This window comes from Bufo gargarizans, chromosome 1 (genome assembly GCF_014858855.1).
Source record: "Bufo gargarizans isolate SCDJY-AF-19 chromosome 1, ASM1485885v1, whole genome shotgun sequence".
In the NCBI taxonomy this organism is placed as follows: domain Eukaryota; kingdom Metazoa; phylum Chordata; class Amphibia; order Anura; family Bufonidae; genus Bufo; species Bufo gargarizans.
The window spans coordinates 288,566,729-288,581,845 of record NC_058080.1 but is presented as its reverse complement, the minus strand read 5'-3'; the positions used below and the strand labels follow the sequence as shown (position 1 = coordinate 288,581,845).

Here is a 15,117-nt window from a genome sequence, read left to right as displayed (position 1 = left end):
GGTCTCAATAGCCACGCCGTCAAACGTAGCGAGCCTAAATGCTCGTGGAAGATCGGTCCCTGAGAGAGAAGGTCTTCCCTGGAGGGCAGTGGCCACGGTGCGTCTGCCAACAGCAACATTAGGTCGGCGTACCAAGACCGGCGGGGCCAATCCGGGGCGATTAGAATCGCGGGGACGCCCTCTGCCGCGATCCTCCGAAGAACCCGTGGCAGGAGGGGAAAAGGAGGAAAGACGTACAGAAGGGAGAATTCGCGCCACGGAAGGACGAGCGCGTCGGCGCCGTATGCCTTCGGGTCCCGTGCCCTGGCCAGGTATAGGGGGACCTTGTGGTTGAATTTGGAGGCCATGAGGTCCACGTCGGGGCGACCCCAGCGAAGACAAAGGGCTTCGAACACCTCTGGGTGCAGGGACCATTCTCCCGGGTCGATGGTGGACCGGCTGAGGAAATCCGCCGCCCAGTTGTCCACCCCCGGGATGTAAATCGCAGAGAAGGCCGGCACGTGCGTCTCCGCCCAGAGGAGAATGAGGGTCACCTCTTGCATCGCTGCGAGTGCCTCCCTGATGGTTTATGTATGCCACAGCCGTGGCATTGTCCGATTGGATCCGAACAGGGTGGCCCCTCAGCAGATGGGTCCAGTGTCTGAGGGACAGAAGAATCGCCCTCAGTTCCAGAATATTGATTGGAAGTCTGGACTCCGATAGAGACCAAACGCCCTGGACGGACCGGGGAGGGAAAACCCCCCCCCACCCCCGTAAGCTGGCATCTGTGGTAATCACCAGCCAGTTCAGTGGAAGGAAGGACTTCCCCCTTAGAGGGATATGCAACCACCAGCCGAGGGAAGCCCGAGCCAGGGGAGGCAGAAGAAAGGTCCTGTCCAGACTCCTCGGTGATTTGTCCCAGGCCGACAGAATTGCCCTCTGAAAGGTGCGGGATCGGAATTGTGCGAACGGCACCGCTTCGAAACAGGCAACCATCTTTCCCAACAACCGCATGCTGGATCTGAGGGAAGGGCGGTGATGGCGGAGGAGACTGCGAACCGACCCGCGAAGGGCCAGACGCTTGTCCGACGGAAGGCGGACCTCCGCCAACTCTGTATCCAGGAGCATCCCCAGGAAGATCAGCCGTCTGGAGGGGGTAAGGGAAGATTTGGGGTGGTTGATAATCCAACCGAACCGCGTCAGGGTCTCCAGAGTGAGTTCCACACTGCGGGATGTCTGAGAGAAGGAGGGTGCCTTGACCAGGATGTCGTCCAAGTATGGGAGAAGAAAAACACTTCTTGAACGTAGAAGGGCCAAGACAGGGGCCAGGACCTTGGTGAACACTCGAGGAGCCGTCGCCAGACCAAAGGGAAGGGCGACGAATTGGAAGTGATCGTCCCCCACCGCGAAGCGCAGGAAGCGGTGATGACATGGAGCAACCGGAACGTGGAGGTATGCATCCTGAATGTCGATTGAGGCCATGAAATCCCCTCTTTCCAGGGAGGCCACTGCGGACCTGAGAGACTCCATCCGGAATCTCTGCAGTCGGAGAAAACGGTTCAGGCGTTTTAGGTCCAAGATCGGACGCACTGAGCCTTCCTTCTTGGGAACCACAAAGAGGTTCGAGTAGAACCCCCTGAACCTTTCCGTCGGAGGCACGGGGGCGACGACACCCTTGTCCATTAGAGAGTGAATGGCCGCGAAGAAGGCGGCCACTCGTACGGGATCTCGCGGAGGACGGGATCGGAAGAAACGGTCTGGCGGAATGGACGCAAATTCGATTTTGTATCCGCAAGATACAATCTCGAGCGCCCATGCGTCTGAGATGTGGGCCCGCCATACGTTCCTGAATAGGAGAAGGCGGCCCCCCACCCGGGTGGGTGGGGGCGCACCTTCAGGCAGAGGGCTGCTGGCCTGTGGGAGCCCGTGCAGGCTGGGACTTGCGCCAGGTAGGTTGCGTCCGATAAAACGGCTTCTTGCGTCTATCCTGGGCTGGGCCAGAGGAAGAAGAACTGGCCGCGGGTCTAGACCCGGTGGGCTTGCGAAAGGACCGAAAACGGGACGAACCAGCGCGACCACGGGGGGCGCCCATTGGCCTGGACTGGGGGAGGTGAGTACTCTTCCCACCCGTGGCCTCTGATATAAGTTCGTCCAGACGGGTTCCGAACAGGCGGGAACCCGTGAATGGTAGGCCGGCCAAAGAGCGTTTGGAAGCGGCGTCCGCCGCCCAAACCTTCAGCCAGAGTTCCCTCCTGACAGAAACTGCCAGGGCAGAGGAACGGGCAATGAGGGCACCCGCATCAAGGGAGGCCTCACAGACGAATTTTCCGGCCTGAACAATTAGTTGGGCTAAGGAACGGAGGTCCTGAACAGGGACGTCCGACCCTAACTCCCGTTCCAGTTGCAAACCCCATTCAGAGACCGCTTTGCCAACCCAGGCGGAGGCAAAGACCGGTCTAAGGGCCGAACCAGAGGCAGTAAATATGGCCTTGGAGAGGGATTCCGTACGACGGTCCTCAACAGACTGGAGGGAAGATCCGTCCTGTACAGGAATAGTAGTGCTTTTGGACAGGCGAGCCACGGGAGGATCAACCTTAGGCGGGGATGTCCACGTGGTCACAGAATCCACTGGAAAGGGATAACAAATGTCCAGCTTTCTGGGTGTAATAAAGCGGACGTTAGGCCGAGTCCAAGCCTTGGATACCACAGAAGAAAAATCAGCGTGTATGGGAAAAACCTTGGAGGCCTGTTTGGGGCGGAGAAAGGACACGCCGGCCTGTTCAGAGCTGGGGGGGTCATCGTGTAGCTGAAAGGTATCACGGATGCTAGTGACAAGATGCCCCACCGCGGACGCCAATTTGGACGGAAGCTCTGAGTCCATGTCCACGTCCGAATCCGCCAGTTCTCCCTCAGAAAGCGTATCCCTTTGAGAGGATAGACTTGACTGAGCTCGCACGCATGGCGGAGAGAGCGAAGCATCTGGAGAAGATGTGCGCTCAACCCTTGAACGTTTCTGAGTATGCCGGGCCCTGGAAGATTCGCTGGGAGGCAGGGAACCAGTGGGGGCGGCAGAAACGGTAGTCCCAGCGGGTGCGACAGGGATTGTGGCAGCCTGCGGGAGAGGCGGTCTATCCACGAGACGGCCCACTACGTGTGTAAGGCTTTCCACCGCCTGAGACAGAGACCTAGCCCAGTCAGGGGGTTCAGAGGCACCGGGGGGCGCAGCGGGAAGCGGGCCCTGCACCGGGGCCTGACATGCAAGGCAATGCGGCTCAGATTGCCCACGCGGAAAAAGTTCCTTACAGGCGGTACAGGCATGGTACCAGGGTTTGGGGGCACCTGTGGGATCTGACATGCTGAAGTGTGGTTGTACTCTAATATAGAGACCACAAAGGGTTATAGCAGCTATGACCAGGAGGGTTAGGAGAGGGTTAACTGTCCTACCAGTGCCTCAGAAGAACGTCAGGAGATGGCCCAGATCAGCAGCAGCAGAGAAGCAGTGAACAGCAGTGAGCAGCAGAGAGCAGCAGAGAGCGCCCACAGAAGCCGAGCGATGTACACAGGAGGTTAGAGTCCCCCACCGTGTCCCAGCTTCCTGTCAGGAGTGAGGAAGCGCGGGAAACCTCAGCAGAAAGCACGGGGAACAAGCTCTGCCCCCTCCAGCTCTTGAAATGTCTCCTGTGAAGGAGAACGTAGCTCCGCCCCCAAAATGACGCGCGCGTAAGCCCCGCCCCCTGTCGGGACCGCTAAGCCCCGCCCCCCGTTCTCGGCGGGAAGGGGGAGAGAGAGAAGAGAAAAATGGAGTCAGCCCCGAATGAGGGGGAGGGGGGGCAGAAAGATAGCAGCGTGGGGGGGAACGGCGTGGGGGTGCTGAGGATGCTGCTGTGCTGCATTGTCCTGCAGATGAGCGCTCAGAATGAGCGACCACGGGTGCCCCCCTTACCCAGAGGGGTAGATGCTGCAGATAGGGACGGGGTATGGGCTGGAATAGCCATCTCACCGTCCGACGTCTTCACCCTCAGTCCTTTCCAGCAGGGTCGCCCCTTCAGCCACTGGCACCGCAGTGGCAGGAAGCTGGAAGAGGGGTTTGGCGTGCGGGCGACCCCCTAGCTGGCGGGATGTAGGGGAGCCATTGCTGCCCAGATCCTCCTATTGCTTCTGTGGGGGAGGCAGCAGTGCAGATAAGTTGGCACTGGCGCAGCTCAACCCCGGGAGAGCAGAGAGGTCTATGCGTCTCTGGTATCCCTAGGAAAAAATAAAATAACAAAATTAGAAGAAAAAGTAAAAATAACAAGGAGAAAACAGCCCTGCAGTAGCAGGGAGTGTCTTGCCTCCTTGGACACTAAGCTAAAACTGGTAGCCTCTATCTCCAGGCTGAGGGTATAGCTGATGGAGGAGGGGCTTAACAGTTTTACTTAGTGTCACGCCTCCTAGGGAGCTGAGCTATACCCAAGGTCTGTGTCCCCCAAGGAAAATGGGCGAGAAAATAAAATAAAAAATCATTTAAAATGCCGTTGGAGGTCAGAGAAATCCAATTACCGGTAAGAGTAAATTTTCATTTTTTTCCTTTTCCTCCACAATGGCACTAAGCAGGAGGACTAGCAGAGGAGAGAATATTGTTTACAATATTCTTGTTTACAATAAGTCTTGTTTAGATACAATATCTACTTTGTAATGCGTCAAAAAAAGTTCAGGGACTAGCTCATGTTGCTGCTTTACAAATCTGTTCGATAGAAGCAAAAGCTCCTTCAGTCCAGGAAGTAGCCGTAGCTCTATTAGTGTGGTCCCATAGTCCTACATAAGGAGAAACATATTTGGAGGTAAAGGCTGTAGAAACGGCCAATCTAATACAGCAGGTTATGGTAGCCTTACTAGCTCGACCGCCTCTATTCTTTCGCTAATACAGTATTAGAAAAGGGTCTGATGTCTCTAGTTTCATCCATGTAGCTGAGAAAACAACCAAATTATGGAATTGTTCTTCTAAACTCCAGAGGGATTGGCACAAAAAGATGGATATGCTTCTTGCAGGCAACTTTTGGTAAAAAGCCAGGATGGTGTCTTAGATTCTATCAAGAATGGTCTGATATGGTAATTTTCAAGAGAAGGTCTGCATTTCCACTACCTCTTTAGCTGTAGTAATAGACAGGAGAAAAGTGGTCTTTAAAACAAGATGTCTAAGGCCTCTTTCAGACGGGCGTTGCGGGTGCACACACACACGATTTTTCTGCGCAAGTGCAAAACATTGTAATGCGTTTTGCACTCGCGGGTTCGGGTTGGTACCCAAACCCGAACTTCTTCACAGAAGAAGTTCGGGCTTGGGACCGGTGTTCTGTAGACATGGTTATAAGGGAAAATAATAGCATTCTGAATACAGAATGCATAGTAAAATAGCGCTGGAGGGGTTAAAAAAAATTAATTTTTTTTTTTTTTTTTTTTAAGGATAACTGTCACACTTAGACCCTAATTTCAATTTTCATATGTAGTTACTAATAACATGATATTCCAGAATCCGTTACTATTAGACTGACTTACCCCATATTTAATAAGATTCAGCCGTAAGCAACCAGTCTGCATAAAACTGCAATTTCACTATTAAGTTAAGATGGCCGCCACTGCCCTCACCCTGAGGCTAATCCCACCTGCCCTCACTAGCCAGTAACAATAGCCCTCCCAAAAGTGTCAGTAACCAGAGCCCTCCCCCTAAAGGGTTAATCTCCTGCAGCACAAAGGGGTCCTCTTACCACATGTTGCTTTCATTTATACACTGAGCAGATGGCAGATCTCCCTTCCATGGTCTGCGCTGATTCAACTCTGCATTCTGCAGCTCTGCTGAGTGAGGGAGCGTCTGCCAAGCGCAGGGACAGGGAGAAGTGCACACAGCTCAGGCACTGTTATCAGTTGCTGGGGAGGACCTGGCTTTAATCATTTACTTACAGTCCCTGGCTGTCAGTAATGTGACCTTGTACGCAACCTGCTTCTGCGTCCGCCGTCCATCACAGACGGACCATGCCTAGCAACCCTATTTTAAGCATAGGTAAAAGTAGGCAGTACAGGGAACAAAACTGTGGAATTAAGGGGTAATTGAATACACAGTGAAAAGTTGAAACAGGTCCACCAAGGAGATATTCATCACCACAATCCAATACTCAAAAAATAAATAAAAAAAAATAAAAAAAAGCTATACTTTAACTCACCTTAGTCCACTTGATCGCGAAGCCGGCATCTCCTTCGGTCGTCATCTTAGATGTGTGTGTAGGAACAGGACCTGTGTTGACGTCACTCCGGTCATCACATGGTCCAGTCCATCACATGATCTTTTACCATGGTGATGGATCATGTGATGACCGGATTGACATCACCACAGGTCCTGTTCCTCCACACACCTGACGACCGAAGGAGATGCCGGCTTCGCGATCACGTGGACTAAGGCGAGTTAAATTATTTTTTATTTATTTTTTAACCCCTCCAGCGCCATTTTACTATGCATTCTGTATTCAGAATGCTATTTTCCCTTATAACCATGTTATAAGGGAAAATAATAATAATAGGGTCTCCATCCCGATAGTCTCCTAGCAACGGTGTGTGAAAAATCACACTGCATTCGCACTTGCTTGCGATTTTCACGCAACCCCATTCATTTTTATGGGGCCTGCGTTACGTGAAAAACGCAGAATATAGAGCATGCTGCGAGTTTAACGCTATGCACAAGTGATGCGTGAAAATCTCTGCTCATGTGAACAGCCCCATAGAAATGAATAGGTCGGGATTCAGTGCGGGTGCAATGTGTTCAAATTCACGCATCGCATCTGCGCGTAAAACTTGCCTGTGTGAAAGGGGCCTAAGAGACATTTCCATAACAGGTTCGAAAAGGTGGTTCCATAAAAGCTGAGAGATCCAAGTTTAAGCTCCAAGGTGGAACAGTAGACCTAAAGGATGGAAAGAGCCTGCTAGCTCCCTTAGGAAACATTTGGACCACAAAACAGTCAGCAATATTTGAGTTCAAAATAGCACTTAGAGTGAAAATTTCAGCCCCATCATTAAAGGGGTTGTCAAAGTTATATTTATTGATGACCTATTCTCTCATTTTAATGGGACGGATCGCTCCTATGCAAGTGTATGGGAACGATCCGTCCCATTGAAATGAATGGGACGGCTTGGGTGTAATTACACCTTCTCACCGCTGCAGGTGCAACGGCGAGCAGGTAAACAATGAAGAGGAGGCAGATCTGGCACGGCACGCGTCTTCTCTTCAAACATCGGCGGGGGTGACGGGGTGTCGGACCCCAGCCGATCAGATATTGATGACCTGTCCTGAGGATAGGTCATCAAATAAAAACTTGGACAACCCCTTTAAATCTTTATCTAAGCTTGTTTGGAGAAAGTTAAAAATTAGGAGGTATATGTGAAGATTTTGGAATGTTCCACTAAGCCTTTGCATTTTTTAAAAGGTATATAAAAGAGGTTATAGTTTTTCCTACTCTTAGGCCCCTTTCACACGGGCGTTGCGTAAACATATGCAGGTGCGTTGCGGGAACACCTGCAATTTCTCCGCACGAGTGCAAAACATGGTCATGCGTTTTGCACTCGCGTGAGAAAAATCGCGCATGTTTGGTACCCAAACCTAAACTTCTTCACAGAAGTTCAGGCTTGGGATAGTTATTCTGCAGATTGTGTTATTTTCGCTTATAACATGGTTATAAGGGAAAATAATAGCATTCTGAATAAAGAATGCATAGTAAAATAGCGCTGGAGGGGTTAAAAAAATAAAATAAAATTTAACTCACCTTAGTCCACTTGTTCGCGTAGCCGGCATCTCCTTCTGTCTTAATCTTAGCTTTGTGTAGCAACAAGGACCTTTGGTGACGTCAGTTACCACATGATCCATCACCATGGTAAAAGATCATGTGATGGATCATGTGATGACTGACGTCACCAAAGGTCCTTGTTGCTACATAAAGCTAAGATGAAGACAGGAGATGCCGGCTACGCGAACAAGTGGACTAAGGAGAGTTAAATTATTTATTTTTTACCCCTCCAGCGCTATATTTTACTATGCATTCTGTATTCAGAATGCTATTATTTTCCCTTATAACCATGTTATAAAGGGAAAATAATAATGATCGGGTCTCCATCCCGATAAGTCTCCTAGCAACCGTGCGTGAAAAATCGCACCGCATCCGCACTTGCTTGCGATTTTCACGCAACCCTATTCATTTCTATGGGGCCTGCGTTACGTTAAAAACGCTGAATATAGAGCATGCTGCGATTTTCACGCAACGCACAAGTGATGCGTGAAAATCACCGCTCATGTGAACAGCCCCATAGAAATTAATGGGTCGGGATTCAGTGCGGGTGCAATGCTTTCAACTCGCGCATCGCATCCGCGCGGAAATCTCGGCCGTGTGAAAGGGGCTTTAGAGTTTGGATACCACTGCACTGGACAAATCTTTATTCTTCATGATGGAGCTTTCAGCTTCCAGGCAGTCAGATGTAACTGGAGGATGCTGGAGAGGGTGAGGAAGGTCTGGAGAAGGATAGGGAAATTCAATAGTTGTTTGCCGACATTGGCGGTAGTAGAGTGAACCTTGATTTCCAGCTAATGGAAGGCCATCATGTTTAGTTGAGCCTTTTCTCTTGATGTTTTTATCAGTGTCCTGGGAAATGGTGGAAAATGCATTTACATGGAATGGAAGACCCTGAATGGAGAGGAAATACAAATTTTCAACTTGGCTATTAATTCCTGAATAGATTCTGCAAATCTGTTAAAAAATAGCTGGGTCTAGTTTCCACTCTGCTTCTCGAAGAATATTTCTAAAGTGGTCCAATTTATTAGAGACTTTTAGATGAACTGCTAAGATGGATAATATATTACACTCTGTTGCAATCTTAACCAAATCAGATTTTTTTCTTGTTTACTAGCCACCCTTAGGGAGTATTCACATAACCATAGGGCCGCCATACTTGTGTTGCTAAAGGCAAACAGCTGTGACTTCAATGGGTCCAAGATCCACAATTTGTGGCAAAAGATAGGACATGCTTTATATTTTGAGACAGAGGCACGGATTCTAGAGCGCACGGAAAACTTCCGGACCATTTGTGACCCTTTTTTTTTTATGATACCTTGAACCCAGGGAGAGGTAGAGATGTTTTGCCATTACTGAAGAAAAAAAAAAGTTAATCTGCCAAAAGCCTGGAATCATTGGGACCAACGGGATGAGTTGTCGGGATTAAATGACCCTTTATTGCTGGGCTGAAATTTGTTGGCACTTTATTTCCTTTTCAGAACAATCTTTTTCTCTCTTGGTTTCAAAAAGTCTCTCTGATAGAATCAGTAGTAAAATCGAAAGCTTTATTCAAAATGTTGTCCACCACTGATCCAAAAAGGTGGTCGCCCTTATAAGGAATAGCACACAAACAACCTTTAGAACTGGGGTCACTGTCCAGGATCGGAGCCAGAAGACTCTACAAGCAGATTTGGATATGGCTGCATTGCAGGGTGATAATCTTACCAAATCTGCCAAGCTGTCTGCTAGGAAGTTAGAAGCTTGTTTTAACACTGTGGCGGTGGCCAAAATATCTTCAATAGGAGTACCTTAGGAAAGGTAGGATCCAAACAAATTTAACCGAACGGGAACGGGCAGTACAGATATCAGCTATTTTTGGTCTAAACATCGCTGTTTAAGTCTCTGAAAGACCTTAGAGATAAATCTTCATCCTCCAAGGGATCTCTGAACAGTCCCATATCAAAGGGTAAAAGGTATTATTTTTTTATGCTAGTAACTGGGGGCATCAAATCAAATTATAGTAACAGACAGGGACGAGACATAACAGGATGGTTGTCTTTCCAGGATCTGTAGATCTTAGAGGTTGTTCAGGGTGGACATTTTGATAGTGGCTTGCACTGACTAGTACGAAAGCTGAAATACCTGACACTTATTTAGAAACAATCCACCCTCTCCCCACAGATGGCAGACTCTGCGTCACCTCCAAACTCTGAACACCAGCATTCTGGTAACATGAGAAATTTGTGGCGCCAACTCAGAAATTACAAAATGCACCAAAGCATTAGCATCTGACGCCAAATCAGCGCCGCCCAACGCTGTGACAGGAGGGCGAAAGAATAGAGCAACTTTCGATCCGGGAGTTCATAGAAGTGGCACGAATCCTGATCTGGACGGAAATAAATTAAAGCCAGTTACCAAGGGGCAACGAGGCAGGAGATAGCAGTGCAGAGTTCCCCCACTGTCTGCACCAGCCCTCCAGTAACTAAACTAGTAAGTTTTAAAACTGGCTGGGCAAATCATAGCTTCTGCTGTGAATGAGCAGGAGGGTCTTCCTTGCATCCCAAGGGACAGGAAACAAATGATGAAGGTGATGGGGAGGGTCTTTTCAACTTGGTTTCCTATCCCTGGGAGATCCTCCTGCTTAGTGCTGTTGTGGAAGGGTTTAGGAAAAAGGCCTTTAAAATATGTAAATAGGTCAAAACAATCTGACATGCCTCTGATACTTGTGAGAAGATGTTGCTGAAGTCTGGGAGCTCAGACCACGACCGACTGTCAACATGAAAGGGCTTTATACAAAATGCTCAAAACCTATTTAAACTGGTCATAGACATTTGTTACTGGAAACATTGGAAGAAAAGTCATTCATCTGCCTAATGTTGTGCTCTTATTCTGGAAATAACTGGTTGGCTTACCATTCTTAGTTCTTCAGAAATGGACATCCCAGAAATAATTTGACATTCTTCCCTCTCCTCCTGCACAACTTGCAGCAGTTTCCACAAAGAAAGAACTTTTTCTTTAACTGCATTTAATGTGGACACAAGGGCTTCCTTTCTCAGTTCAAGCTGGAATACAAACAACAACAACTAGTTATAGGGAACCTGTCATGTTAAATATGGTGCCCTATCTGCAGGCAGCAGGGTATGGAATTGGAGAAGCAGAGAAGACTGACAGTTTTATGGGAAAAGATTTCGTATAACTGCTCATTCTACGGTGGTCCAACTCAGTGACTGACAGCTGTCTTGTATGCATAGTCACAAGAGGAAGGCTGTGAATAACTGAGTAAGGATGCGCGTTGGACTCCTAAACATAGAAATAGAGGATGAATGAATAAAGTAACCAAGTTATACTTCATCTTTTTTCACAAAAGCAATATATCAATCTGCTCAGCTCCTTCTGCTCTATAACATGGTGCTTTCAGATTGCACCGCATTCTCATGGCAACAGGGTCTCTAACTTTAGATGAATGCGAGCACACTGTAAAAAGGATCAATTTATAGTTTAGAAATCCATAGTTGCTGGGATTAAAGTGGGTGTCCGGTTTTAGAAGGAAATTAGAAAACCCCTTGAATCAGTCTGAAATAAAGAACAGGTAAGCCCTTACCACACAGATGCCATATCACCACTACAATTCTCCATATGTCCAGCTAAAGCGTTGACAACACCTGACTGCTGCAGCCAGTTAAATGTAGGCTGGACTGGCGGTGTGGGATCTCTCAGATAAGCACATACCTGTTCATTATTTCAGTTTGATGCAGGGGTTGCACTGCCCCAGACAAAAAAAAAAACCAAAAAAAAACCTAGTAGCCATTGGCTCCTGAACTAAAAAAAATCTAGGAGCCAAATTAAATTTTTAGTCGACAAATCAAAACATTGATATTGTGACAACGCTACACCGATCAGATCGGGGTAGGGTTGCTTCGATACCAAAATTTTGATTAGCTTTCGACACCATAAAAAAGTACTCCATACCACAAAAAAAAAAAAAAGTGCATTCCGCATTTTATGAAACATTCGACCCATAATAGAACAGTCCTATCCTATTTTTTGGGGTGACATGGGTAAAAAAAAAAAAAAAAAGCTAATTGCATGGTTTTTATTTCTGTTACGGTGCTCATCGCATAGGAGATATTTTTTAGTAGCCAGGGCTTCAGGATCATCCTGGCTGCCATGGTAACCGATCGGAGCCCCAGGATTACACTGCTGGGGCTCCGATCAGAACTGCCACTGCACCACCAATGAAGGTGGTGAGGGGACCCTGTGGCCACTGCACCACCAATGAAGAGGAGGTGAGGGGACCCTGTGGCCACTGAACCACCAATGACTAACACTGCGCCACCAATGTTTATTATACTAGGGTGTTTGTGGGGGAGGGGGGTGCACTGCACCACCAATGGAGATAACTGACCCGTTAATACAAATACAGGAGGCAGGTGCAGGAATCAAATAGCTGGCACCCGACCTCTAGGTGTTAACTGCAGCAGATCGCAGCTCCCTGTCAGAGGTCGGGTGCCGGCTATTTGATTCCTGCACCCGCCTCCTGTATTTGTATTAACAGGTCAGTTATCTTCATTGGTGGCCTAGTGGCCACAGCCCCTCCCGTCTATCTTCTTATTGGCGGCGGCAGCACCACAGAGGGGAGGGAGAGACCCCTTCTCCACTGCACTGCTGAGAAGAACAGACGGCGGGGCGGAGAACCATCATCATCTGCGGTGCCCTGCTGCTGTATTCAACTGCAGAGCTGCGGCGACGGGTCTAGTTGCAAATCGCCATTTGTAAATTCGAAGTCGCATTGGTGACCATTTTGGTCGCCACCTGGAGCCCTGGGTTGTCCAGCTTCTTCCTGAAACAGACCACCACTAAATGCCTCCAATTTAACCCCTTCTAGATCTATGACGTACCACTACGTCATAGGAACCACTGCGTTCCCGCAATTTGACGTAATAGTACGTCATGGTGATCGTGGCATCGCTGTAAAAAGCCAATGTCGGCGGATTAACCCCTTCTATGCAGCGGTCCGCGACTTGGAAGAGGTTTGTGGCGGGTGAGCGATCGGATCGAGTCCCCGCGCTGCTGTGGCGGGGACCCGATGCGACACAAGGCAGCCCGATGCCGTGCAGAGGCTGCTCAATGCCTTGCACGGCATCAGGAACTGCCTTCTACGGGTGGTTTTTTAAAATTAAGTAATAAAATTAATAAAGTAAAAAAGAAAAAGGAAAAATAAGCAATTTTTGTCACCTTACATCACAACAAGTGCAACACCAAGCGATCAAAAAGGCGTATGTCCCACAAAATGGCATCAATAAAACAGTCACAACATTCCGCAAAAAATGAGCCCCTACCTAAGATAATCACCTTAAAAACTGGCACCTTATCCCGTAGTTTCCAAAATGTGGTCACTTTTTTGAGTTTCTACTGTAAGGGTGTATCAGGTGGGCTTCAAATGGGACATGGCATCTAAAAATCAGTTCAGCTAAATTTGCCTTCCAAAAAACATATGGCGGTCCTTTCCTACTGCGCCCTGCCGAGTGTCCGTACAGCAGTTTACGATCACATGGAGCATTTCTCTAAACCGCAGAATCATGGTAATAAATACTGGAGTTTTATTTGGCTGTTAACCCTTGCTTTGCTACTGGAAACAATGGATTCAAATATAAAATCTACCCAAAAAAGTGAAATTCTGAAATTTCATCTCCATTTTCCATTAATTCTTGTGGAACATCTAAAGTGTTAACATTAAAGGGGTTCTGCACCTTCATTTAACTGATGATCTATCCTCTGGATAGATCATCAGCTTCTGATCGGCGGGGGTCCGACACCCGGGACCCCCGCCGATCAGCTGTTTGAGAAGGCAGCGGCGCTCCAGCAGCACAGCGGCCTTCTCACCATTTACCACCGGGCCGCCCGCCCACTGACGTCACGACTTGTATCAACTAGAGTGGGCGCGGCTAAGCTCTGTTCACTTGAATGGAGCTTAGCCGCGCCCACTCTAGTTGATACAAGTCGTGACGTCAGTGGGTGGGCAGGCCCGGCGGTAAACAGTGAGAAGGCCGCGGCGCTGCTGGAGCGCCGCTGCCTTCTCAAACAGCTGATCGGCGGGGGTCCCGGGTGTCGGACCCCCGCCGATCAGAAGCTGATGATCTATCCAGAGGATAGATCATCAGTTAAATGAAGGTGCAGAACCCCTTTAACAAAGTTTATAAAATCAGTTTTGTATACCTTGAGGGGTGTAGTTTCTAAAATGGGGTCATTTTTGGGAGGTTTCTATTATGTAAGCCTCACAAAGTGACTTCAGACCTGAACTGGTCCTTAAAAAGTGGGTTTTTGAAATTTTCCGAAAAATTTCAAGATCCGCTTCCAAATGTCGAATCCTTCTAACGGCCTCAAAAAATAAAATGTCATTTTCAAAATGATCCAAACATGAAGTAGACATATGGGGAATGTAAAGTAAAGTAATTACTAATTTTGAAGGTATTACTTAAGTTACTATCTATTATAAAAGTTGAGAAATTGAAATTTGGAAACTTGCAAATGTTTCTACATTTTTGGTAAATTTGGTCCTTTTTTTATGAATAAAAATGTTTTCTTATTTTTACCACTGTCATGAAGTACGATATGTGGCGAGAAAAACAAACAAACAATCTCAGAATGGCCTGTATAAGTAAAAGCGTTTTAAAGTTACCACAAAGTGACATGTCAAATTTACAAAAAATGGCCTGGTCCTTAAGGTGAAAACAGGCCCGGGGTTGAAGGGGTTAAAGCAAATCTGTCACTCTCACCATTAGTGCAGGTACAATTGTTAAATCTGGTGCACTGACCAATTCAATATATTTTAAAGGTGTTGTCCCACGAGTTATTCAATATAATGTATCAGTATATCACCACCTGCTTCTGTTCTCTCTTATTTCTTTGACCTGCTCACCGAGATGGCCGCACATGCTCAGTTTCATCTATCAACTGCCTGCGCTGTGATAGGGAGAGCATAGACACGCCCCTTTAGCTGTCAGCTTGATATAAATCTATCAGAGCAGTGAGATCTCTGAATCCATGTAAAGTACAGGGATGGTTCTGGCTTTGTTAGGCTCCATTCACACGTCCGCAATTCTGTTCTGCATTTTGCGGAATGGAATTGCAGACCCATTCATTGCTATGGGGCCGCACGATGTGCTGTCCGGATCCGGAAATGCGGATCCACACTTCCTTTCCCGCATAAAAATAGAACATGTACTATTCTTTGCCGCAATTGCGGAAAAGATTAGGCATTTTCTATTAAGTGCTGGCGATGTGTGGTTCGCAAAATGAGGAACGCACATTGCCGGTGTCCGTGTTTTGCGGATACACAAAAACAGATACGGAT

At 47.9% G+C, this 15,117-nt stretch overlaps 1 protein-coding gene across 3 annotated transcripts in view; it reads right to left on the bottom strand.

Annotated features, from left to right (window-relative positions):
• The window catches only part of LOC122926982 (protein regulator of cytokinesis 1-like), a 62,502-nt gene that overhangs the window by 30,462 nt on the left and 16,923 nt on the right, over positions 1–15,117 (bottom strand). For all 3 annotated transcript variants that reach the window (XR_006387746.1, XM_044278516.1, XM_044278523.1), the window contains exon 6: positions 10,676–10,825. Coding sequence is in view for 2 of the 3 variants with exons in the window: in XM_044278516.1 (XP_044134451.1) it covers positions 10,676–10,825 (150 nt within the window). In the remaining variant the exon portion in view is untranslated. The remainder of the gene's footprint in view (positions 1–10,675; positions 10,826–15,117) is intronic.